Here is a 27,781-nt window from a genome sequence, read left to right on the forward strand (position 1 = left end):
AGTGGAGAAAAAGGACAGAGAGATGCCTTCTCCTGTTCTATCATATTACTGGAATCCAATGGAGCCATCCAATAAAGCTGAATGGGGGGAAATTCAAGACAGACAAAATGAAGTATCTCTTCACAGAGGCCATACTTATACCATACATTTAAACAGTCTTGGCTCCCCACAAAGAATTCTGGGAACTGCAGTTTTTAAGGGTTCTGAGAGTTATTAGGAGGCCTCTATTCCCCTCCCAGAACTACAGTTCCCAGAGTTCACTGGGAAGGGGGATTGGTTGTTGAAACCACTCTGAGAACCAGTTGTCTGTCTTCTTATTTACAACCAGTCAGGTGGTGGGTCTGCCTGGCATTGGTTCTGGCGCCATCTGCCTGCCTTGTGCCCTACCAGTCTCAGTGTTCACCAGCCAACACTGAAGACACTATTTTGTTCACTTGCAGCTGCAGTTCTCTGGAGTTTCTTACAGATATATTTCCCAGTCTTACCTGAAGATGCCAAGGATGAAACCTGGGATGGTCTGCATCCTCCAGCCCTAAAGATCCAGAGGCTTCTCTCCTTCTGGAAAGCAGATCCCCAGGTAAGCACAGTTGCAGAGACTTCAGATGAAACAAATAAAGCTCTCACAGCTTTGTTCTGGTGGCAGAGAAGAGGAGACAAAGGGCACTTTCCCATGTCTTTGGTCTTTGACTGTGAACATCTTTGTTCTGTTTCTGTGCGTCAGCATTCGGTTTACCTATTTAAATGACACAGATGAGTTTACAAGAAAGCAACAGTCTGTTCGGGGAACAATGAAGACAAAAGCTCTTGACGTCTCCATTTCTCAAGCTTTTGAAATGGGAAGTAACTGTAGCAGAGAAATAGCTGGACTAATACCTCCAGAGCACAGTTCCTGCTTTTCTGGGGTTATAAAAAGAGAATAAACTTTGGGGCTGTGGTAGAAACTCCTCCAAAAGCTCAGGCAGAAACTAGTAGCCTTGGAATCAGCCCAAAGGCATCACCAATAGCTCTAATTATCAACTATAATCTGAAAATATGGCATAGGGGTGGAAATGCAGAGCCATATTGCTACACAAGGTTGAGTATTAGTGAGCTCAGGAACAGAATGGATGAGTCTTGGCCAATTTCGATATCTCTCAATTTCTTCCATTCCTCAGCATTTTAGTGGACATTTCCCCATATCTATCTATCATCTATCTATCTATCTATTTATCTATGCAAGCAATTTACCCTAATATAATATTTTTGTTTGCTATTTTCACAAATGTATTCCTCTTTTGAAGACAGGAGGGCCTGGTGTGCTCTGGTCCATGGGGTCAGGAAGAGTCGGACACGACTAAACGACTAAACAACAACAACAATGCCTCTTTTATATACACTTTCCGCAAGATACAAGTTTTTGTTTTTGTTTTTTTTGCTTGTAGAGAACCATTGTAGAACCATTTTTTTGCTTGTAGAGAACCATAGAGAAATGTCTATTTTGAAGGATAACTGTAGGTTGGTTGTTTCAGTAAGTTCAGTTTCGGTTTCAGTTCATAGGTTTATTGTTCTATCTGAAGGCCATGGCAAACTTGTAGCAATAGTATTAATAAAACAATACAGAACATCCATCCATTATTTAAGCCACCACCCATGATGTAACAGTGAGGAGATGCCAGAGACACCAACAAGCTTAAACCTAACTTGATTTCAGATTAAACCTCCAAATAACCACAACTTACTGTGAATTTACCTATCTCCTTATTCCTAACCCCCCCCCCCATCCCGTGCTTTTTGCAGCCAGTGCGTAGAGGACCACTCTGTGTGTTGCAATGCTATTATTGTCAAAGAAACCAAACCACCTCTGTGTACCTGTTTGGTTGTGAGAACATAGGTTTCAGAAAGCCATCTCTTGGGTCTCTATATAAGGGGCAGGCTAACAGATATGAGTGATGTCTTCCACCTGAGGTTGACCACAAATACAAAGTCAGTCTGTGTATGGGCACTTGAACCAGCAGGCATCTGACACCGATTGGAAAGTATGGTGTGGCATCCTTAAATTATCTTGTCCACAAGGCTAGAAGTGGACTGGTATTGGCAAAGTGCTGGCATAACAGGACCATAATATCTGATCTCCTGCCCCACCCCACCCCAATGAAGAGAGAAGGATGGAAATCAGGCAAATGTTAACACAAATGATTTAAGACATGCAAACTGACAAAACGTAAAGTTGGAAAGATCCCCATATTAATGTAAGTGAAAAAATCCACATGGCAATCAGAAGTGTTTGGGGGTCAAAAAAGTTCCTTGTAACTTTTGTACCACCAGTGCATATAAAGCTTCCTTTTCCACCCTAACAAACTTGACTAACTTTGAGATTGTTGAACTGGCTCTCCAGCAAATCCACTAGACAGAATGTCTCTTGTAAGATTATTGCTTGTCATTTGCAGCTTAATTATACTGTCTATAAAATAATACGCTGCCTAAAACATGCTTTTAACTGATGAGCTTTGTAGCTTGGTGCTTACAGGGAACCCTAAAAGTGCTCTGTAACTATGATAAGTCTGGATTATAGGTACAATAGGCCATACTGGAGCTCCTGAAGGCCCCTGTACGTTCTGAAGCAAAATTTTGGCAGAGGCCTTTCCTTGGGACACAACGTATAGCAAAACTGGCTCTTGGCTCAGTTTTCTTCCTGCCGTACTGTGAGAAATGACATCTTTTTCCTAGTTTACACCAAGTGCATCTAATTCCACCTGCCAACTATTGGGAGGTATGATCTTATTCTTTGCCAAAATTAGGGCAGAAGCAGCCTCGGGGCCTACAATACCAAGTTATTTGACAGTGAAACATTTTCTCCTCCATTCTAACGCTGCATGAAGGGTTGTTTAGCAATTCCTCCTGGGCTTGCGTCAGGCTGCCTCAGAAAATAGCACAAGCTGTTTCTGAGCTATGGAAATGGCTCGGCTAATTTCACGCACTTATTTGACTTCAGAAGTAACCTACCGTCACCCTTTGGCAACACCCCCCCCCCCAGTCTCTCCCTGTCCCCCACCTCTTTGAATTAGCTTTCCAGGCTAATTTTTCCATGGATGGTGGGGGCCACAGTGGCACTCTAGAGGTCTTCCAGGTTAATTTTTTTTTAAAGAAGATTGGTGGTCACCCATTGAGGTTCTCTGGCATGTTACATCAGCCCCATATTTTGAAGGTTGTGAGTTTGAGATTCACACAGGGCAAGCAAGGTTGCATCTGCTTTGTATTCAGGAGATCCCAGGTCCAATCCCTGGCATCTTCAGGTAGATCTAGGAGAGAGCGCTGACTGAAATCCTGGAGAGTCCCTGCCAGCCAGGATTGACAAAACTGAGTAAAATGGACCAGTGCTCCAACTTAGGATAAGACATTCAATCTGTTCATCATTCAAGGAGCTCAGAGTGGCAGAAAAGGCTCTCCATCCCATCAGGTATCCTCACAACCATTTTGTGAGGTGGGTTAAGCTGAGAGGAGGAGAGAGGGACCAGCTGAAGGTCCAACCTAGTGAGACAGGAAATTTGAACTTGGGTCTGTCCCCACTCCTGCTCTGACATTCTAACCATGGGGCTCCCTTTCCATCCTCCTCATCATAATCCTCCTCCTCCTCCTCTTTCTCATTAAAAGATTATATACAGCCCTTCATACAAAGATCACAGGGCAGTTTACAGTGGAAAGTTGTTGGATGCCCAGCTCCCATCATGCTTTTATCCTTTCCCTGGGGAGCTTTCTCTTGCATTTGTTAGCCAGGTGATTTCTTTCCTTTTTTGATCTCTCCCAAAATCCTCTTTGAGAGAGGCCTCCAAAGACATGAAGAAAACTCTTTCATGTTTCAAAGGGAGGATCTTTACTCCACAGATTAATAGATTGCATTTCCTTCAGATGACCGTGGGCATGTGTTCTGGATTCATTTAGCAAGATTCATTTAGCAACAATCGCTATCTGCCTGAAATATGGACGAAGGGAGGAGAAGGGGAAGTAAGGATGAGCGCGATATTGATAATTGGAGCTGAGGCTGGCCAGAACATCTTCCGTTTTGTTCCTGTTTTCCACAGTCAATGCAAAAATAAGTGTAGGGACCTTCATACGTGTTACTAGTGAGGCCAAAGTCCTTAATTTGCCTCTATAGGAAAGAGGGTTGTGACCAGATATGGCTGGAGGCTGAAAACCGTTTGGAAAATACACCGGCAGAAAGCCAGTGAATGAATCTTATTTGGATGAAGTATAGGTTAATTTCACAACAGATCATGTATAATGTATGTACTTACTTTGATTCTTAATTTTTGCTATGTTGCACGTGTATTAGTACGTGTGTGTACATGTGCTAGGTCTGATTGCCCAAAGAGCAATAAACTATTTTAGATGGTAGTCTGAAAGATGATGCATGGATCATGCAATCCTGAAAACATTAGGAAGAACTTTCTTGTGGTAAGAGCTGTTTGACAGCGGAATGGACTGTCTTGGAAGATGGAAGACTCTCCTTCGCTTGATGTTTTTAAACAGAGGTTGGATGGCCATCTGTCATGTATGATCTAGTTGAGATTCCTGCATTTCAGGGGGTGGATTAGATGATCCTTTGGGTACCTTCCAACTTTACAATTCTATGGCTAGCCATCTTTTGGCAAACCTCTGCAGCACCACTCCAGGCAGCAGGGTGAAGCTTCACAACCCTCCTGCTCTACCAGCCACCTATAGGTGTTGTGCCTAATAGGTTATCTTTAATAACTATATTGTTGTTGCTGTTATTATTATTATTATTATTATTATTATTATTATTATTATTATGTATCCTTGCAAAGCATGTGTGAAAGTCTCGTGTGACTGAAAGTTCTTGAATAAATCAGTTTAATGAATACATTTGTAAACTGGAACCAATGCCTTCCTTGCTGTACATCTCCAACCTCAGGTTGCATTTGTGACACATTAGTCCACCAAAAATACTACCAGCACCCTGGTTAAAGCATACTAAAGTTCACTTAGTTGTGATTCTTGCATTGCAGGGGTTGGACTTGATGACCCTTTGGGTAACTTCCAATTCTACAGTTTTATGATTCTCCATTCCCAGCTGTCCTAATTATAAAACACCATAGTTTAGTTGAAGAACACAGTAGACACAATCTACAGCGGAATTCCAAAGTACAGGCTCCTAGCATCTAGGAAAGATATGTATGTTGTCCAGGAAACAGGATCCAAACAGGGACATCCAAACAGAAGATTAAGCCACTTCTGAATTGCTGCCTGGATTCATTGCATATGGACAAATTCAGGCATGCAGAATGAAAGTGGACTTAGCACTTTTATGCAACACACCTGCTTCCCCAAAAACCCAGGATGATTTGTGGCGATGATGAAGTGCTCTATAAAGTGTGGGATAACAATTGTTTGAACTTCCCTGCAAACAAATGAATGCTCAGTAAACAGTGAATGTCATATAACCTCCCAACAAGAGTTGTGCAAAACAGAACAGGATGCATGCTCAATAAACAGGTCACCTTGTAATAACCTTGGTTCACAAACAAATTGTGGATATATTTTTTTAAAAAAGAAAAATAGTCAGGTCCAAGTCTCACACAGAAATAAAATGAAGTATTGAGGAGAAAGTAAACTATAAATTGTGTACTTAAAGACTTTCGGTGTGTACTTATACTTTCAAAAGTCTTTTGACAAAGTACTTCACCAAAGACTCCTGGGGAAGCTTTGCAGTCACCAAAAAATAGGGAAGCTCATCTTATGGATGAGTAACTGGTTAAGGAACAGAAAGCAGAGAGCAGGTCTAAAAGACAGTTCTCCCAATGGAGGGATGTAGAAGAGTCCCCCCACCCCACCGGAGTGGCATTGGGACCTGTGCTTTTTAACTTCTTCACAAATGACTTGGAATTAGGAGTGAGCGGGCAAGCTTGCTGGTGAAACCAAATTACCGTATTTTTTGCTCTATAAGACGCACTTTTTCCCTCCTAAAAAGTAAGAGGAAATGTGCTGCGCAGCGATTCCTCTTGCTGTTCTGGCCTAGCCGCGTGAAGCCTCTTCAGGGCAGGAGGAGCCTTCATCTCGCTGCCCTGAAGAGGCTTCACATGGCTATCCCAGAAGCCAGAACAGCAAGAGGGATCGCTACGCAGCGATCCCTCTTGCTGTTCTGGCTTCTGGGATTCAGAATATTTTTTTTCTTTTTTTCCTCCTCCAAAAACTAGGCACGTCTTATGGTCTGATGTGTCTTATAGAGCGAAAAATATGGTATTCAAGCTGGTTAAAACAAAAAGGGATTATGAAGAGATCCAAAATGATCTATTCAGTTGGAAAAGGCTCAGAAAGGGACATTATAAATTAACAAGGGGGTAGAGCAACTTCCCCTATGAGTAAAGTTTACAACATTTGGAGCTTTTTAGTTTTGGGGGCAGGGAGGAAGAGAAACAAGGGATGTGATAGAGATATATAAGATTCCCCTCTCAGAGCAACAATTCCCAGAATGCTTCAATCTCTTCCCAGGAAACTCTGAGAACTGTAGTTCTGGGAGGAGAATAGGAGTTTCCTAACAACTCTCAACACCCTTAACAAACCACAGCTCCCAGAATTCCTTGGGGGAAGCCTTGACTGTTTGAAGTGGTATCATAGCGCTTTAAATGCACGATGTGAATGTGGCCCTTGACCTACACCCCAGAATTCAATAGTCTCACCATCCAGGTTATGTATGCACATAAGAAGAGAGCTTTGAAACTATGACCCTTCCCAGTTCAGATTCTTTAAAATAGCCACCAGATATTCCAACCAAAGCTCTAGACGTTTACCTCACCTCTCCGTGTCCTGTGTCTATTTAGATCGCAAACCCCTGGATGGGTTTGCACTCCCTGTGAAGGAGCAGGTCCACAGTTTGGGGCTTCTGAAATCCAGCTCTGGCCCTGGAGGCTCAGGTAACCTCAGTGGCTAAAAGTGCCTTTTGCCAGCTGTGGCTGCTTCTATAGTTATGGCCATTCTGGACCATGAGAGCTTGGTCACAGTAGTTCATGCACTAGATGCTTCAAGATTGGAGTACTATTTTATTGCGGTTTTAACATTCTATAGGTTTTCAGTTATGGTTGTAACATTTTTAATGATTTTGTTTGTAAACTGCTTTGTGGGGGTTTTTCTACAATCCAGTGGTATATAAATTTTATTGAATAAACAAACAAACACGGGCAAAGTGTCTCTAATTGCTGCTCTCTTTGTTCCACTGTCCATCAGTTCCTCTTTCCACATTCCCACTCCAGCCTTACTGCAAGCCTAACCACAATTTTCTGTTCTGGCACAGTCAGCATCTCACTGTTAAGTGTATAATGCTGCTGCCCCAATCTCTGAGTGATGAGAGAATCCAGGGTTTCCAGGCTCTTACCCAGGTTTAGTTTCCTTGGAATGGTCAGTGGAGATTATAGTGTCTTTAGGATATATGGTTTTATGTACAGTTATACAACCTAAGCATAGGATGTAGGGGCTCACAGCATTAACACCCCAACAGATCTTGCTTCTCCTTTAGTCACAACTTTAGATCCAGCATAGAACAAACATGTCTATGTGTCTCCAGCTTCCAGCTGCTTCCAGCTCAGTTCTCACACACTCTGGTTATTGTTTTCCTAACTAGCAGCCAGTTAAGGGGAAGACCCACCCATTTGTTCTATGGTACAGAGAAACTTCTTTGGTTATGCTGATGGTGGTGCTTACCTAAACAGCCAAAACTGATGCTTAGACAAAGGGACTGGTTTGGCAAGCTTGCTCTTATACATTCTACCCCTGCAGATACAGGATCCCAAGAACTGGAAGGGACTCAGGGCATCATCCAGATTAACACCACCACCCCAACCTACAATACAAATTTGACAGAAGCCCGCGTGTCATGCAAGAGAAAAGAAAAGGACGTAATTTGTGAGTCTAAAGTTCTCTGACACTGGATATCTCTCTGGACCAGTCTAGCCAGGCTCTTCTTGTGTTCTGACCCACAAAGAGTTAAACATTGCTCAATGTATAGATCAAAGACATTTATCAGCCTTAACAAATTCTTTCCATATGGAGTAGAGACTATGCATACAGGAACCTGGCAGGGTAACAATCAAGATAAATGATAATAATAATCCATCCTTAAGCGATCAAAGAAGATTATCTTCGACCAAAGGATTCCTGCCAGGATGACATGATGCATTTCCCGTAAGCTTTTGGGGAAGTGTGGGAAGTGTTTTGCCATTGCTTCCCTGTTCCAGGTGGTTAATGTGCTTTAAAATGTCCTCAAGCAGTCGGTGGCAATTTAAATTTTTATTTCTTTTTTTCCTTTCTTCCTTTGTTGGGGGTGGGTGGATAGGATGGATATTTGATTGGGGATTAATTTTAGTATAATTGTTCTGTTCCTTTTGTTGTTGTTGTTGTTTTATTGGTTCTATATAGTTTGTGTTTTGTTTTTAAGGGGCAGGATCAGGGCTGCCTGGGAGTGGGGCCCCAGCCAACATGATGGCTGGGACAAGTTCCACGGGGGGGAAGTACTGGGGCATCCGATCTCAGTGATCATGGGCAGGAGGCGGAGTTATGCTAAGACCAGACCATGTCATTACTGAGGAGGCAGGTTTAGTCGTTGTTTGAAGACTATCCCTGCCTCCGGGTTTGGCCTTGACCAGATGGATACTGGAATCAACAGGGGAAACCCACATGACCTGAAGGTGTTGCTGTGTAATGCCAGGTCAGTGATGAATAAAACCACTGCCATCCACGACCTGATTGTGGATGGAGGATTTGACCTGGCATGTGTGACAGAGACCTGGTTGGAGGAAGCAGATGGGCCTGTCCTTGCCGCTGCTTGCCCACCAGGTTTCTCTTACGCACAGCAACCCAGGTCATGTGAGCGGGGAGGGGGGGTTGCAGTGATTTTTAGGAAGTCACTAGCTTGCACCAGGCGTCCTACTGGGAAGATCCAGTTTTCTGAGTGCATGTTCTGGAAGTTGGGCAATAGGGGCAGTACAGGATTCCTTTTGGTGTACCAACCTCCCCGCTGCACCAAGGATTCCCTGTCCGAGCTGCTTCAGGTCGTGGCGGATTTTCTCCTGGAGACACCTAGTTTGGTTGTCCTAGGGGATTTTAACATCCATGCCGACATGACCTTACAAGGGGCTGCTCGGGACTTCGTGGAAAGCATGGCCTCCATGGGGCTGTCCCTGAATACGTTTGGCCCAACTCATAGTCATGGACATGCCTTAGACCTGGTGTTCACCTCTAGTGACGTGGGTGATCTGACACTAAGTAAAAGTGAAACAAAAGAAGTGCCATGGTCAGATCACTTCCTGGTACAACTGGACTTCTCCGCGACCCTTCCCCTCTGCAGGGAGGTGGGACCAATTCGGATGGTCCGCCCCCGCCACTTAATGGATCCAAATGGTTTCCAGAGAGTGGTAGGGGATGCTTTATCCCATGTTGATGACCTTTCAGCTGATTCCCTGGTGGCCCGCTGGAATGTGGAGTTAACTAGGGCTATTGACTGGCTCTGAAGCGCCCTCTCCGATTGCATGGAGCCCGGACAGCCCTGTAGTTTTCTTCGGAGCTGAGGGTGATGAAACAATCACTGAGACGGCTAGAGCGTCGGTGGCAGAAAACTCACTCCGAATCTGACCGGACACAGGTTAGAGCTCAACGTCGAGCCTACCAAGTGGCCATAGCACCGCCTCTATTGCATCTGCAGGAAATAGTAGCAGGAGACTCTTTCAGGTGGTTCGCAATTTAACGGAGCCACCTTTACCACCGGGGCCTTGTAAAGACCCAAAGATCTCCTGCAACGATTTTGCAAAGTTTTTTGCAGATAAAATCACTCATATTCGGAAGGAGCTAGACACCACCGTGGGAGCAGGGCTGGGGCAGGAGAGTGCTAGAGCTCTGTCTGGTCAAGTTGCATGGAATCAATTTCAATCCGTTACCCCCGAGGATGTGGACAGGCTGCTTGGATGCGTGAAACCAACCACCTGTCTCCTTGATACTTGCCCATCCTAGCTAATAAAAGCTAGCCAGGGAGGGCTGGGCGATGGGCTCTGCGGGGTTGAGAATGCTTCCCTCTGTGAGGGAACATTCCCAGATCCGCTGAAAGAGGCGGTCATTAAACCGCTTCTTAAAAAAACATCTTTAGACCCAGCCAGTATGGCCAACTATCGCCCAGTCTCAAATCTTCCATTCTTGGGCAAGGTGATTGAGCGAGTGGTTGCTGAACAACTCCAGGCACGCCTGGAGGATGCGGACCATTTGGATCCCTTCCAATTGAGATTCAGGCCTCATCATAGTACTGAAACTGCCTTGGTCGCGCTGGTTGATGATCTCCGGCGAGCTAGGGACAAAGGTGAGAGCTGTTTCCTAGTTCTGCTGGATCTCTCAGCGGCGTTTGATACCATCGACCATAACATCCTTCTGGACCGTCTTGAGGGGCTGGGAGCTGGGGGCACTGTTATACAGTGATTCCGCTCCTTCCTCCTGGGCCGTATTCAGAAAGCGGTGGTGGGGGATGAGTGTTCAGTCCCCTGGGCTCTCACTTGTAGGGTGCCTCAGGGTTCTGTCCTCTCCCCCATGCTTTTCAACAGCCACTGGGAGAGATCATCAGGGGGTTTGGGCTGGGTGTTCATCAGTATGCGGATGATACCCAGCTCTACCTCTCTTTCAAATCAGAACCAGTGAAGGCGGTGACGGTCCTGTGTGAGTGTCTGGAGGCGGTTGGAGGATGGATGGCGGCTAACAGATTGAGATTGAATCCTGACAAGACAGAAGTACTGTTTTTAGGGGACAGGAGGCGGGCAGGTGTGGAGGATTCCCTGGTCCTGAATGGGGTAACTGTGCCCCTAAAGGACCAGGTGCGCAGCCTGGGAGTCATTTTGGACTCACAGCTGTCCATGGAGGGACAGGTCAAATCCGTGTCCAGGACAGCTGTGTACCAGCTCCATCTGGTACGCAGGCTGAGACCCTATCTGCCTGCGGACTGCCTCGCCAGAGTGGTGCATGCTCTGGTTATCTCCCGCTTGGGCTACTGCAATGCGCTCTACGTGGGGCTACCTTTGAAGGTGACTCGAAAACTACAACTAATCCAGAACGCGGCAGCCAGACTGGTGACTGGGGGCGGCCGCCGAGACCATATAACACTGGTCTTGAAAGACATACATTGGCTCCCAGTACGTTTCCGGGCACAATTCAAAGTGTTGGTGCTGACCTTTAAAGCCCTAAACGGCCTCGGTCCAGTATATCTGAAGGAGCGTCTCCACCCCCATCGTTCTACCCGTTCTGCCTGGATGCTGAGGTCCAGCGCCGAGGGTCTTCTGGCGGTTCCCTCATTGCGAGAAGCAAAGCTACAGGGAACCAGGCAGAGGGCCTTCTCGGTAGTGGCGCCCGCCCTGTGGAACGCCCTCCCACCAGATGTCAAAGCGATAAATAAGTACCTGACATTCAGAAGACATCTTAAGGCAGCCCTGTTCAGGGAAGTTTTTAATCTGCGATATTTTAGTGTATTTTTGGTTTCTATGGAAGCCGCCCAGAGTGGCTGGGGAAACCCAGCCAGATGGGCGGGGTACAAATAATAAATTATTATATTATTATTATGTCCAGTGTTATGTACTGAGTTGAATAGGATCCAAAATGCAGCAGTCTGATTGATCCTAGAACAGGAGCCACCCAATCCAGCTCCAGGTGGCAGTGAATCCGCAACCTGATTGGTCTACAGGAGAATCCCGGAATTAGCCAATTACGTGGGGCCCATTGTGTAAATAATGTATATAAAGCAGACATTCTGGGGGAACTTCCATTCCTCCTCACCACTATGAGCTGAATAAAGAGCATGAAATCCACTCTTGACTCCAAGTATATTTCACTCGACTCTGAGTATATTTCATCCAGCTTGCAGGCTTCCCACAGGCATCTGGTTGGCCACAGTGAGAACAGGATGCAGGACTAGATGGGCCACTGGTCTGATTCAACAGGCTCATCTTCAGCTCTAAAGTCAATTTATTAAAACCAGACTACTCTAAGTATTACTTTAAGTCCACTGGGGTGGGTGGGGGCCCGTGTTCCTCCAGACATTGTTGGACTACAACTCTCATCAGACCCAGCCAGAATGGAAGATGGTCAGGGATGATGGGAGCTGGAGTCGAACAATACCCATTATTTAGCCATATGGATTTAGAACTATGTACAGTGGTACCTCGGCTTAAGTTCTTAATTCGTTCTGGAGGTCCGTTCTTAACCTGAAACTGTTCTTAACCTGAAGCACCACTTTAGCTAATGGGGCCTCCTGCTGCTGCCGCGCCGCCGGAGCACGATTTCTGTTCTTATCCTGAAGCAAAGTTCTTAACCTGAAGCACTATTTCTAGGTTAGCGGATTGTGTAACCTGAAGCATATGTAACCTGAAGCGTGTGTAACCTGAGGTACCACTGTATGTGGATTTTTATTTTTGGTATTCATTTCTTTTCAGATACACATTCTTTCCAACCTTTCCAACTTTGGGACCACCTTCATTCCACAGTCTCACCTCCCAAGTGCCCTCACTGTCCGAACACCTGAGCCAAGTAGGTCTGTTTGGTGATTCCAACATTATTCCAGACCCTAACTTGAATCTGTTTCATTTCTTTCATTTCTTGGGCTGTTTGTCCCCTCCAAAAAATGAAGTTTAGGATCTGAGAAGCGTAAATGCAGCAGCTGCAGAGAATAATCATTGTTTCAGCTTACTGGTGCAATAGCACCACCTGTTGCGTTCCAGAGTAAAGGCTGTTTGGCACCCATTCAAGGTTTTTCTATGGCTTTAAAAAGCAAAAACAGTCAACTGTGGTTGTTTCCACAATGTGGAAACAGAGCAAGGAAAAATCCTGCCACAGTTGGATATCTGTCTATGAAGCAGATGCTGAAAACACAGGACTCCTGCTGGAGGTGGGGGAACAGGAAGATGGCAATCCCGGTGAACACTGTTTGCCATGGGCAGAATCCAAAACTATCTTCATCATCATCATTAGCATTTATATCCCACCTCTTCCTCCAAGGTGCTCAAGATGGAACACATTTCATTCTTCCTCAGTAACCAGGATAAAGGTAAAGGGACCCCTGACCATTAGGTGCAGACGTGACCGACTCTGGGGTTGCGGCGCTCATCTTGCTTTATTGGCCGAGGGAGCCGGCGTACAGCTTCCAGGTCATGTGGCCAGCATGACTAAGCCGCTTCTGGCGAACCAAAGCAGCGAACGGAAACGCCGTTTACCTTCCCTCCGGAGAGGTACCTATTTATCTACTTGCACTTTGACGTGCTTTCGAACTGCTAGGTTGGCAGGAGCAGGGACCGAGCAACAGGAGCTCACCCCATCACGGGGATTCAAACCACCTACCTTCTGATTGGCAAGTCCTAGGCTCTGTGGTTTAACCCACAGCGCCACCCACGTCCCATAGTAACCAGGATAAATGTAGGAAATTAGTGACTGGTCCACTGGTGCCTGCAACTTTTCTGTGTGACAAAATACCAGATATCGAGGATCCCTCTGTCACATCTTCTGCCCAACCCTGGTGAAGAAGCCAAAGAAACCAAATATTTGGCCCTGTGAACCAAATCTTGGTTCGGCCACTGTTGATGAGCTTCTTCTTTTTCTCAGACTCAGTCATGCTCCTTTACAACCTGTTGATAATAATACTGATTTACAGCATATAGGACTGCTGTTCTCTGTTGCCCAGAAGGACTCCCCTGTGTGAGTGCCTGAGGGCCCTGCTCTTGCCACTTACCACCTGGCCCAGGGCAGGGCCTCACAGGCCTCACAAGCACAGTTGCTGTCACTGCTGCTGCTGCCCAGGAGGATCTGGAGGGGCGCAGAGTTCTTTTTAAAATGTTTTAAAATTTTCCTTTCCCTATTGATTTTTTTGTATATGGGGGGATGGGGGTGGGATGGATGTTTGGTTGGGCTTGGGAATTGGTTTGACTTTGATGGATTTGTAATTTTTACAGTTTTTTATTTGTATTGTTTTATTGTTTTCTGAGTTTGTTTGTTTGTTTTTATTGTTTTAAGGTCTTATTTTGTTCTTAAGGGGAGGGGTCAGGGCTGCCAGGGAGTGGGTCCCAGCCAACAAAATGGCTGGGGCATGTTCCACAGAGGGGGATGCGCTGGGACAACCGATCTCAGTAATCACAGGTAGGAGGAGTTACGCTAAGACCAGACCATGTCATTACAGAGGAGGCAGGTTTAGTCATGGTCTGAGGACTATCCCTGCCTCCGGGTCTGGTCCTGACTGGACGGATACTAGAATCACCAAGGGCACTGTGTGCAATGCCAGGTCAATGATTCATAAGACCACTGCCATCCATGACTTGATCATTGATGGAGGACTTGACCTGGCATGTGTAAGAGACTTGGTTGGATGAAGCAGATGGGCCTGTCCTTGCCGCTGCTTGTCCACCAGGTTTCTCTTACGCACAGCAACCCAGGCCTTGTGGGCGGGGAGGGGGGGGGTTGCAGTGATTTTTAGGAAGTCATTAGTTTGCACCAGGTGTCCTATTGGGAAGACCCAGTTGTCTGAGTGCATGTTCTGGAAGTTGGGTAATAGGGGCAGTACAGGATTCCTTTTGGTGTACCAACCTCCCCGCTACACTAAGGATTCCCTGCCCGAGCTGCTTCAGGTCGTGGCGGATGTTCTCCTGGAGACACCTAGTTTGGTTGTAATATCCATGCCGAAACGACCTTACAAGGGGCCGCTCGGGACTTCGTGGAAAGCATGGCCTCCATGGGGCTGTCCCTGAATAAGTCTGGCCCAACCCATAGCTGCGGACATGCCTTGGAACTGGTGTTTACCTCTAGTGACGTGGGTGATCTGACACTAAGTAAAAGCAAAACGAAAGAAGTGCCATGGTCAGACCACTTCCTGGTGCAACTTGACTTCTCCGCGACCCTTCCCCTCTGCAGGGAGGTGGGACCGATTCGGATGGTCCGCCCCCGCCACTTAATGTATCCAAATGGTTTTCAGAGAGTGGTAGCGGATGCTTTATCCCATGTTGATGGCCTTTCAGCTGATTCCCTGGTGGCCCGCTGGAATGTGGAGTTAACTAGGGCTATTGACTGTTTGGCTCTGAAGCGCCCTCTCCGATTGCATGGAACCCGGACAGCCCGTGGTTTTCCACGGATCTGAGGGCAATGAAACAATCGTTGAGACGGCTAGAGCGCCGGTCGCGGATGACCCATTCTGAAGCTGACCGGACACGGGTTAGAGCTCAATGTCGAGCCAAGTGGCGGTAGCGAAGGCGAAGAAGACTTTCTTCACCGCCTCTATTGCATCTGCAGAAAACAGTAGCAGGAGACTTTTTCAGGTGGTTCGCAATTTAGCGGAACCACCTGCTACATCAGGGCCCAGTACGGGCCACATGATCTCCTGCAATGATTTTGCGAAGTTTTTTGCAGATAAAGTCGCTCAGATTCGGGAAGAGGTAGACGCCACCGTGGGAGCAGGGCCAGGGCGGGAGAGTGCTAGAGTCCTGTCTAGTCAAACTGTGTGGGATCAATTCCAATCTGTTACCTCCGAGGATGTGGACAGGCTGCTTGGACGAGTGAAACCAACCACCTGCCTCCTTGATCCTTGCCCATCCTGGCTTATAAAAGCTAGCTGGGAAGGGCTGGGCGATGGGCTTCGTGGGGTGGTGAATGCTTCCCTCCGTGAGGGAGCCTTCCCAGACCCACTGAAAGAGGCGGTTATTAAACCGCTTCTTAAAAAACCATCTTTAGATGCGGCCACGATGGCCAACTATCGCCTAGTCTCAAATCTTCCATTCTTGGGCAAGGTGATTGAGCGAGTGGTTGCTGAACAACTCCAGGCACGCCTGGAAGAAGCGGACCATTTGGTCCCTTCCAATCGGGATTCAGGCCTCATCACGGGACTGAAACTGCCTTGGTCACACTGGTTGATGATCTCCGGTGGGCTAGGGACAAAGGTGAGAGCTGTTTCCTAGTTCTGCTGGATCTCTCAGCAGCCTTTGATACAATCGACCATAACATCCTTCTGGACCGTCTTGAGGGGCTGGGAGCTGGGGGCACTGTTATACAGTGGTTCCGCTCCTTCCTCCTGGGCCGTGTTCAGAAAGCGGTGGTGGGGGATGAGTGTTCAGTCCCCTGGGCTCTCACTTGTGGGGTGCCTCAGGGTTCTGTCCTCTCCCCCATGCTTTTCAACATCTACATGCAGCCGCTGGGAGAGATCATCAGGGGGTTTGGGCTGGGTGTTCATCAGTATGCGGATGATACCCAGCTCTACCTCTCTTTCAAATCAGAACCAGTGAAGGCGGTGACGGTCCTGTGTGAGTGTCTGGAGGCGGTTGGAGGATGGATGGCGGCTAACAGATTGAGATTGAATCCTGACAAGACAGAAGTACTGTTTTTAGGGGACAGGAGGCGGGCAGGTGTGGAGGATTCCCTGGTCCTGAATGGGGTAACTGTGCCCCTGAAGGACCAGGTGCGCAGCCTGGGAGTCATTTTGGACTCACAGCTGTCCATGGAGGGACAGGTCAAATCCGTGTCCAGGACAGCTGTGTACCAGCTCCATCTGGTACGCAGGCTGAGACCCTATCTGCCTGCGGACTGCCTCGCCAGAGTGGTGCATGCTCTGGTTATCTCCCGCTTGGGCTACTGCAATGCGCTCTACGTGGGGCTACCTTTGAAGGTGACCCGGAAACTACAACTAATCCAGAACGCGGCAGCCAGACTGGTGACTGGAAGCGGCCGCCGAGACCATATAACACTGGTCTTGAAAGACATACATTGGCTCCCAGTACTTGTCCGGGCACAATTCAAAGTGCTGATGTTGACCTTTAAAGCCCTAAACGGCCTCGGTCCATTATATCTGAAGGAGCGTCTCCACCCCCATCATTCTACCCGGACACTGAGGTCCAGCACCGAGGGCCTTCTGGCGGTTCCCTCCCTGTGAGAAGCCAAGTTACAGGGAACCAGGCAGAGGGCCTTCTCGGTAGTGGCACCCTCCCTGTGGAACGCCCTCCCACCAGATGTCAAAGAGAACAACAACTACCAGACCTTTAGAAGACATCTGAAGGCAGTCCTGTTTAGGGAAGCTTTTTAATGTTTGATGTATCACAGTATTTTAATATTCTTTTGGAAGCCGCCCAGAGTGGCTGGGGAAGCCCAGCCAGATGGGCAGGGTATAAATAATAATAATTATTATTATTATTATTATTATTATTATTATTATTAGTGAGCACCCTAAAAGCACTGTTAAAAATGCGCAGTAAATGCTAAGAAATGTGGGCTGCAATACAGCTGTGATTCCTGCATTGCAGGGGGTTGGACTAGATGACTCTTGGGTCCCTTCCAACTCTATGATTCTAAGGCATGTCTACTCAGAAGTAACCCCCAAATAATTCAATAGGGATTGCTGCCCTTTCAGTGTGTACATGATTGCAACCTTAGTTGATTAATCAGTTAGATCACAGATGTGGAACCCTGTGGCCACATGTTGATAGACTCCAGCTCCCATCATTCCTGATCATTGGATATTCTCGCTGGGGCTGATGGTAAAATGCCTTAAAAGTCTGCATGTTATTTTTGTTATTTACATTATTGTTATTTTGCAGGACCCCCAAAGCAGCTTTCATAACAATAAACAAACCAGAATATTATTTAATTTGTTGGTCTTAAGCACTTGGCAGTCTTTAGCTGACTTATAATCAGATGTCCCCCCCCCTTTTAATTATTTTATCTTTTCCCATGCTTATTTCCATGCTTATTACATACCCAAAAAAAGCAGCAACGAAAAGGGGTGCAACTTAAGAGGGGAGGGAAAAGGAAAGAAAATAAAATTTACACAATCTGTTAATAAGATAAAAATTCTGACAAAAATTTGTGATTGCAATTTCATGTTATAATAATATAATAGTATGTAACCTGAGGTACCACTCTATTCAGTAAATTTTAGTATCCACTCTTGTCTAGAAGGAATTATTTTATTTTATTATTTTAACCTATTTTAAACTTTCAAAAATAATAATTAAATCTGACATAATCAGATGTTAAAACATACAAAATTGGTTTAATAAAAGAGTATTGGGAAATGATCCATAATGAATTGAAAAAAATGTTTAAAAGTATTTTCCCCCCCAAAAACAGATAATTCAGACTGAAATTCCCAGGTGTCAAAAAACGTTATTTATGAATTTATTTACTGTGGCCCATGTTTTACTAGCCCAAAAATGGAAAACGAATGAGGTCCCAGCCAAAGAACGGCAACTTAAGTTGACAGAATATGTGCAGCTTGCAGACTTAACATAAAGAAAATTAAATTAATTTTTATATATATAACACATATAACACACACACACACACACACACACACACATATATATATATATATATATATATATATATATATATATATATATAACACACACACACACATATATATATATGTGTGTGTATATATATATATATATATATATATACAATATATATATATATATATATATATATATATATATATATATATATAACTGGTTTAAAAATGACACAAAAATCTAAAGAAGCTACAGCAAGTAATAACAGTAGAAGAAATAACTAATAAAATAATACAATAGCATCAGAAACAAAGAGCAACAACAATAAAAAGAGAAGCAATAGCAAATAATAATAGGAGGAGGCATAATAATAATAATAGCATAAACAAAAGCAGCTATCATCTTATTGTACGACATTATCCCGAGTAGAGCGCACCGTTTTGCTGTACGAAAGCCCGGTCCTCGGGTTCAGACATCTTGCTGTACGGAAAATATCCGCTATGGAGGGCGCCATGTTGGCGCTACTGAAACCAGCCAGGTGCCGGCTGGTTTCAGACTGCAGAGATAAAAGCGTGAGAAGTTTTGGTGTCGTGCTTTGGCGCGGCTGCTTTGTTTTAAAGGGCCCGGTCGGCACGGAGTGGGGATAGGCAGATCTTCCTTTCCCTGCGTGCCTCGATGCGAGGGGAAGGTGCATAATTCTGCAGGGGGTGGTTTCGTAACGCGCCCTCCCTACAGGGAGGAGTCGGCATATAGGGTGATGGGGCGGGAAAGACGGCGCATCGCACACTGCGAAGAGGAGAAAGTCAGAAACTTTGTTTGGTAAGGGAGTAGGGGAGATCAGACGCTGTGTGGGGCGGAGGGGAAAAAACCCTGCTGCTCTAGAGCGGGGCGAGGGGAGGAATCCAGTGAACTGGCTCTTTTAATTGCCCCAGTCTTCAGCGCGGTCCGTTTCGTTCATAGCTCCTCCCCACAAATCCAAGCTCGTATTGCACAGATTGTAATGAGGGCTAAATTACTGAGAAGGGGGTATGCAGGCTCCTCGGAATTGGGGAGTGGGCTTGCATTGGGAAGTTCCTCGTTCAGGCTTGTCTGTGGCTGCTTTGCAGAAGGTGGCGTTATGGTGCTCCCTCTTGCCTATCTGGAGCAAGCCTGTAGAGAAGTACTGTACAGTACTGTAGTTTCCTAAGTGGGCGGCTCCGCCTTCTGCGGGGCTTTGGGCATGGGGGGCGCCAAGAGGCAAGGGAGATGCAGGGAAAGCTGCCATCACTAGATCAAGTCCATCCATTCCGTGGAATTAATAAAATAGTTTTACTTGGGTAGTGACTTAATGTGCAATTAACTGTTACTGTTTTGAATTCTGTTGTGTTAATCATCTTCTATAGTGGGCTGTGCAAACCAGTACAGTGGTACCTCGGATTAAGAACTTAATTCGTTCCGGAGGTCCGTTCTTAACCTGAAACTGTTCTTAATCTGAAGCACCACTTTAACTAATGGGGCTTCCCGCTGCCGCCTCACAATTTCTGTTCTCATCCTGAAGCAACGTTCTTCTTTTTTTAAAAAAAATATTTTTATTCATTTTGCAATACAAAAATATAAAAACACATAACACAATTTTTCACAGATACATTTTTTTGGACTTCCCTCAGCTCTTCTGCAAATCCTCCGTTTTAATCCTTCTTCCGCATTTCTTAATCTAATATTGCCTTTTATTAAAAACCTCCTCCCTCTTATTCCCTTTTTTACAATATTTCTAATATTATTTTCACAGAGCCTCTTGCAAACCTACAAACGTTAATTGTTCATCGCAAATACTTTTCAAATAGTCTACAAATTTACTCCAGTCTTCAGTGAATCTGTGGTCTCCTGAAGCAACGTTCTTAACCCGAGGTACTATTTCTGGGTTAGCAGCGGAGTCTGTAACCTGAAGCGTCTGTAACCTGAAGCGTCCGTAACCCGAGGTACCACTGTATCCTAAACAAATACTTTCCATAGGATGGGGAGCACTGGAGATGTGTTCATGGAACCAAGGGGGTGGTGTTGCAAAAGGTTAGGGTTCCACTGCAGGGGGTGGGGTGAAGAGACGATCGGGAATTACTACGGAGCTTGAATTTGGCACCAGTGCTAAAAAATTTTTTTCATGTCATGGCTCTACCCAGCCATGAACTATAATCATTGTGAAGGGAGCTTGGATTTGGCCCTAGGATTTGTTTTTGATGCCAGGGCTCAACCCTCCGTTGAATTGATACTGTGCAGAGTACCTCAATTATGGCCTTAAGTGCAACCGTCCTCTTAATAAACACCTGATACTAAACGGTCAGTGGGTGGGTAGAAAAAGTGTGGCTTTAGAAATGTATCTCCATCAGTCCCATTCAGATGATGCAGTCAAGTGTAATCCTATTGTATTAATTGGACTGATCCGCTACGATCCCACCCAGAGGTCTTACGCGCTACAGAAGAAGAAGTTCTGCTTCCCTCCTCTTTCAGAGTGTTATGATACTGCTTTAAAGGGTTGTTGTGGGGATAAATAGAGAGGAGAACTTTGTAATACACATTGAGTTCCTTGGAGGGCAGGTGGGATATAAATGTAAAAATAAAAGAAAGAAAGAAAAAGAAAGAAAGAAAACAATCTGAACTTGCTGGTATTTGATTGTAGTCCACCCTAAGATAGCAACAGTCTAGCAGCGACCATAGACTCCAATCATCAACCTTGCTTCATGTTCAAGGACCTCATGATATGCCTGATAAACCACCAATTCTCATCTATATCTAAAGTTTTCCATTTATGGCTGGAGTGCTATTGCAATTCATGGCTTATCCTGGATTCTTCAAATATCAGATTGATAATGATGGACAAATTGGTATGATAGTGATGGGTGAAATGTTAGGGCTTGTGAGATTTAGCAGTTTAGTGTGGATTTTTTTTCCTGTGAAGTGCTTTCTGTGCTAAGCAGAGAAGTGGTAGACCCAGTTTGACCAATATTGCATTCCCTCCCCCACCTAATTTTATCTTCACAACAATCTTGTGAGGTCCACTAGGCTGAGTGATAGCAACTGATCTGTTTTTGCAAGATGTCTTTTTAAAACATTGAGAGAGATAGCACAATATGTACTCTTTACTGCTGATTTCTGGTCAAAACTTCTGTGTCCAGATTTTCACTTTTTGAAATATGGCAACCCTATATTATTAAATTGTTGTTACTGTTTTATTGTGAACTCCCCTGGAAATATTATAAAGGGACACCTAACTAATAAACACAATTTTAGCTATTTATGAGATGTGGTATCTAATGGATGGATATCTAATAAGTACTTTTGTTCCCATTTTACAGATGTTGAGGGGGGGGAACTGAAGCCAAGAGAATAGTGTTTTGTCTAAGGCTACCCACAACCCAGTTCTATTCATGTTCACTTGCCTGCATTTTTTATGGATAGTAATGGGAGCCACTGCCAAATAAGCATGCAGAGGATTGCAGACCTAGTGCAGACCTGAACCTCAAATGACCTATTTGACACTTCGCTCAAATCACTTAGCCTTTGCACAGGGGCGGCAACTTCTGTGTGGCTAAGCAGTATACTCCTGAGCACTGGTTGCTGGGAAAAGATAACTGTGCTGGTGGTGCAACATAATCTTTCAGTGTGGAAGGCTCCTATTTGAGGCAACAGAGCAACACCCTTTTCCAAAACATGCCATTTCATTTTCTTCTCCCCCATTTTTCACCCCAGTAGATGCTCAGCATCGTGTGCCCACAGAGCATGCTAAGTCCTTATTTCCTCCCTATATTTTAAGAATGTTTCTTCCAACCTCTTCTGCATGGCTGGTTCCATTTTGGCAACCTATAGAGTGCCACTCAGCTCCAGAACGTTCGAGGAAATTACGATTGCCTCACAGGTGCTGGCAACCTCCCCTCATACTCTGTTTGCACCTGGCTAGCTTCCTCTGGTTACAAAATGGACTAAGTGCACTTTGCACCAAAGCAGCAAGTCAGTTGTGATATACCGTATTTTTCCGTGTATAACACAATGCTTTTTGCTAAAAAGAATTAGGCAAAAATTGGGTGTCGTCTTATACATGGATAGTGAATGTAGAGGGGGGACGTTTGATTAATGGCAGCAGCAAGCAGGAGATTGGCAGCGGCGATTGGGCGGTTGATTGGTGGCTGCGGCAAGGCCTGCTGGCGATTGGCTGTGGCTGCGGCAGTTGGGCAGGCGATTGGTGGCTGTGGCAAGGCCTGCTGGTGATTGGCTGTGGCTGCGGCAAGTGGGCGGGTGGGCTGTTGGTGGCGGTGAGTGGGTAGACAATTGGCTACGGCGAGGTGTGCGATTGGCAGTGGCTGTGGCAATCAATTGGCAGTGGCGGGCAGGCGGGTGAGTGATTGGCGAAAGTGACCTCCTCCACCCCCCAAAAAAGCTAAACAACTTAATTTCTTAATTTTAGGTTCAAAAAAATAGGGGTCGTCTTATACATGGGGGCATCTTATACACGGAAAAATATGGTTGGTGGGGGGGGGGGCACAAATATATATATGCACAAATCTAAAATGGCATTGGGAAAATCTGGAGGGAGCAATCGCTTGGAACAAAATCCTGTAATGTGCAGGTTTTGCAATTCATGAGCTATTAAGAGCCACAGCATCTTTTTATTTTTTGTATTATTAGAATAACAGCTATGATGTGTTATCTTTATCTATTTATAGAGAATGACTGGAAGTAGCAGCAAAAAGCACAGCATGGATGTAGAAAACCCCGTCAAGGAAACAGTCCTTATTACAGGAGGAGGTGGTTATTTTGGTTTCCGGTTAGTATACTTTTATTTTAGGACACATGGAGCAATCATATTTAGCAATGAAGCAATATGTCTGTTTTAAATAATTTATTATTTTCTTTCTCCCCTCACCAACACACACACACACACACACACATTTCTTTGTACACACATACACTGTACAACTATGGGGAAAGGCCGTAGCTCAGTGATAGATGCATGAAGAAGGTCCCACTTCAATCTTCAAAATCTAGCTCTGTATTATCTGCACTGGCTGGCAGCAACTCTCCAGGGCTTCAGGCAGGAGCCTCTCCCAGCCCTACCTGTAGATGCCAGGGTTTGAACTCTGGGACCTTCTGCATGTAAAGCAGATGTGCTACCTAGTAATTTCATAATTTTGATTCCCACCAGTTCAATCAATGGAGGCTTAGGTTGGGTTGGTCTACTGATGAAAGTCTGCAGACCACGTAGTTATTATCAGTAAAACTGTGAAAAGCCCCTTTGAGTGAAAACAGGGGGGTGTTAGGTAGATTTCTGTTTAATTATTATTATTTGCTGATGTTTTGAGAGTTCCTTTGATTGCGCAATAATATATTCTAACTGGTATTGAATATTACCTTATTTGATGTAAGGTGTTTGTTTCAAAGTCATATATTTTATTATTTGGATTGGATTGCCTGTCACATTCCAGCCTAGGTGGTGCCCTTTCCAAGAAGGGAGTAGATGTCATCCTCTTTGATGTCACCGAGCCCATCCATCCGATGCCACAAGGAGTGAAATTTGTGCAGGGTGATGTCCGTGTGGTCTCTGAAGTGGAAAGGGCACTCCGAGGTGCAACCTGCGTCTTCCATATTGCTTCCTATGGGATGTCTGGCCGGGAGCAGCTGAACCAAAAACTTATAGAAGACGTCAACCTCAAGGGGACAGAAAACGTAATTGAAGCTTGCAAGAAAGTGGGCATCTCAAGGCTGGTTTACACGAGCACCTACAATGTGGTGTTTGGGGGCCAAGCGATCGAAAACGGGGATGAGTCTCTGCCTTATTTCCCTCTTCATCTCCACCCTGACCATTACTCGAGGACCAAAGCCTTAGCTGAGATGAAGGTTCTGGAAGCAAATGGAAGCTCCCTTGAGGGAGGGCGAGGGTTGCTGAGGACCTGTGCCTTGAGACCTGCTGCCATCTATGGGCCTGGAGAGCAGAGACATCTGCCGAGGATCCTTGGCTACCTCGAACAGGGCTTGTTTCAGTTCCTGTTTGGAGATCCTGGAGACCTAATGGACTTTGTACATGTGGACAACTTGGTAGAAGCTCACATCTTAGCTTCCGAAGCTCTGGGAGATAGTAAGGGTCACAGGTCAGCTGGTCAAGCTTACTTCATTTCAGATGGCAGACCGATCAACAACTTTGATTTTTTCCGGCCTTTCGTAGAAGGCTTAGGCTACCCCTTTCCAACTTACCGCCTCCCTCTGTCTGTTGTTTACTACTTCGCATTTCTCACTGAGATGGTACATTCCGTGGTTGGGCGCTTATATAACTTCCAGCCCTTCCTCACTCGCACAGAAGTTTACAAAAGTGGCGTCTCTAATTATTTCAGCCTGGAAAAGGCCAAGAGGGAGCTGGGGTACGCACCATGTCCACACAGCATTAAAGAATCAGTCGAGTGGTTTAAATCTCATGGCTATGTCCGTAAGTCCAGGAGGTACACTGCAAAACATTTATTTAGGGACATGGTACTTGTCCTCCTGTTTGCAGTGGTGATCCTTTCCTGGTTTCCCAGAGTCGTCTGATGGGAGATACTAGCGAGGAGACAAGCTTCTTTGTACAGTGGTACCTCAGGTTAAGTACTTAATTCATGCCGGAGGTCCGTACTTAACCTGAAACTGTTCTTAACCTGAAGCACCACTTTAGCTAATGGGACCTCCTGCTGCTGCCATGCCACCGGAGCACGATTTCTGTTCTCATCCTGAAGCAAAGTTCTTAACCTGAAGCACTATTTCTGGGTTAGCGGAGTCTGTAACCTGAAGCGTATGTAACCCGAGGTACCACTGTACTTCTTTTAACCCTGGTAAAATAACGTGTTGGGAATCAACCCTTCTTTGCTAACCTGGATGTAGGAACATCTTAAGGCAGATCCACACCATACATTTAAAGCACATGACTCCCCCCCCCAAGAATCCTGGGAACTGTAGTTTGCTAAGGGTGCTGAGTAGTCTAGTTCTGTGGAAGGGAGACTTCAGTTCCCAGGATTCTTTGGGGTTGCTGCCCCCTACCCAGGCAAGCAAATATGCATTCCAGCCAAGCAAAACCACTTGAAGTGGAGGCAGAGCAGGAGCAGAAGTACAGCTCCAGGAAAGTCTTGAGGGCCAAATAGAGAGGTTTGGAGGGCCACGTTCAGACCCTGGGCCTGAGATTCCCCACGCCTGGTGCAGACAGTGCTGAGCTAGATGGCCCAATGATCTGATCCCTGTTCCTACATTTTGTTTTATTATAGAATTGTAGAGTTGGAAGGGACCTTAAGCCATCCCTGGGTGGCTCGAACCACATTTAAACACATTTCACCCCCCTTTCTCCTCCATGGACCACCTGAAAACTGCTGTGAGTTTTAGAGCAGCACTTCATGACCACCACCCCACCTTTCGTAGCAATTGTATTGGGCTGTGCAGGACACTGTATGATATTTTAATTTCTTTTTTTACCTATCACATTTAATTGAATTACGGTTTGAATTCCAAACAATGCAACTTGTCTCAAAATAAAATGCTGTATCAGAAATAGACGATAAAGTACAATTAAACATCAGTACGAATGCGGTGATTGTTTCCTCTCCCATCCTTGATTGTAAATTCACAGACAACCTTAAGCTTTCTGTCCATCATTTGGGAACCCCTTTTTCTGTTGTGTCTGTAATATTTTGCCTCTTGGAGTACTTGTAAAAGGTGTTATATCTAATAACTGCCGGAGCCTCACACTTGGCAAAACTTGAGGTTTACGGGTTTATTGCTGATGTTTAATTATAAACACACCTGCTTGCTGGCTGATGCCTACAGGGGGTATTCTAATCGCTCTTCCAGCAAACTCACAGCTTCAAAGTTTCTTCCTTGCGCCCTTGTTGTAAGTACTTCTCCTTTTATGCTTGTTTCATGTTCCCTTGCTTGCAATGTTCTTTCTGGAAACAGAAAAATAAATAAATAAAAGCCTTAACTTAAACCGTGTAAGCCAAAAGGGACTTCGGTCGAACACGGAGATGAATGATGTTGGAACGGCAGTTACGAGGCTGCTGCTTTTCCGTCTTCTGCCCGTTATAGCACCGAGTGGAAATATCAAGCAGACTTGAAATTTATAATCTAGGGAGCTGCCATTTTTACATTTGAAGTGAGCCTCCATATTGATAACGTTAAATCCCAGGCTTGCAGCCTCTTAAATTACTTCTGCGTTTCGGAATCTGGAGCCAGCTGAAAACTCTGCTTGTTTCTCGCTAAGCCCCAAAAGTTTTTAATGGGGGATTATATTTCAGATGGGAGGTAAATGGGTATTTTTTTGTTAAAAGCAAATTGGTCGGCAAAGGCCTTCATCCTCTTCGGCTTTTATAGGATCAGCGTGTGGTGCAGTTTTTGGCAACAGCCCTGTTGAGGCATTTGGCAATGTGTGTCTGTGATGTGAGACATTTGGGGGGGGGGAGTCATGTGACCTATCCCACTGTTGGACCGCACACCAGTGCGTAAATATGGGTGACCCCACTTTCTTGCCTTACCCAGTTACAGTCAACGTGTTCCTAAATGCCCAATCAGGGCTCATGTCGGGCAGAAGACCGTTATCCACCTGAGGGCTGCATTTAGATGCTTATTGTAGTACAGTGGTTCCCCAGCTGGGCGGTATTGCCCCCTGGGGGCAATGGGATAACTAGGCAGGTGCAGAGAGGCAAGGGGACAGCAGGTGGACTCTGAAGGTATAACTGACTATCACACTTTGAAAAGCTGATATCACTGGATCAAGTTTGTTAGTTTTATTGAATTAATTAAACTGAATCGTTTTAACTCAACCTTGAATAAATGTGCAAATAATTGTTATTGTTTTGAGTTTTATTGCATGGTTATCTTTTGTGGGTTGCGCAAACCACAGTGGTTTTTATAGGGTGGGAAGCACTGGGGATGAATTTATGGAACCAAGGGTGCGGTAGCTCAAAATGGTTTGGGAATCATTGTTGTAGCACTTTTGTTTTAGCAGAGGAGGAGGGAATCACAGATACCGGGCAGGTTTAAGCTGATGCTCTTTTAGCCTTTGTCGTCTTTTTCTGTCTGATCGGGCATAGATAATGCCAGCAATTATTTGAACCAAAGCACTATGTCATAATGTTTCTAAAATTTAGCGTGCCATTTAGTGCTAAATATAGATCATCTGAAGCATGGCATAAAAGATTGGGGGGGTATTTTTTAAAAAAGGTGGGAGGGGGAGAGAGAGAGTGTGCTGTTGAAATCAGTGCACAGCTGCAAGTAGAAATGGATAAAACTGGAAATGTTGGCATTTGATGTGTATTCTTTCTTTCCCCAAACACCTTGAAAGCCACAGAGAGTAGGCTTTGATATTTTTAAACCTTAAACAAGGAAAGTGATTTATCTAGAATTGTAGGCAGCTGTTTAATCAGGCACAGAATCAGGAACTCCAATGAAATCAGAGTTTCTTAGCTCCCCTCTTACACACACACTTGTTTTTCATGTGCATAATCATTTAAAAAACAGTGGAAATAATGCTC

The 27,781-nt window shown here is 45.2% G+C and overlaps 1 protein-coding gene across 7 annotated transcripts; it reads left to right on the top strand.

Annotated features, from left to right (window-relative positions):
- Nucleotides 1–449: 449 nt before the first annotated feature.
- Nucleotides 450–27,098, top strand: SDR42E1 (short chain dehydrogenase/reductase family 42E, member 1). 7 transcript variants are annotated; one of them, XM_083626084.1, is made up of 4 exons: nt 450–577; nt 20,038–20,227; nt 22,964–23,064; nt 23,723–27,098. In XM_083626084.1, the coding sequence occupies exons 3-4, from the start codon at nt 22,967–22,969 to the stop codon at nt 24,816–24,818; spliced, it is 1,194 nt and encodes a 397-aa protein (XP_083482210.1). In that variant the 5' UTR covers nt 450–577; nt 20,038–20,227; nt 22,964–22,966; the 3' UTR covers nt 24,819–27,098. The 7 variants fall into 7 exon arrangements, with proteins under 7 accessions (XP_083482210.1, XP_083482213.1, XP_083482208.1 ...); XM_083626083.1 differs by lacking the exon at nt 450–577 and adding an exon at nt 18,918–19,088; XM_083626087.1 differs by lacking the exon at nt 20,038–20,227 and having other exon boundaries at nt 453–577.
- The last annotated feature ends 683 nt before the right edge of the window (nt 27,099–27,781 follow it).

The sequence above is a fragment of the Podarcis filfolensis genome, assembly GCF_964270895.1.
Source record: "Podarcis filfolensis genome assembly, chromosome: 8".
NCBI lineage: Eukaryota > Metazoa > Chordata > Lepidosauria > Squamata > Lacertidae > Podarcis > Podarcis filfolensis.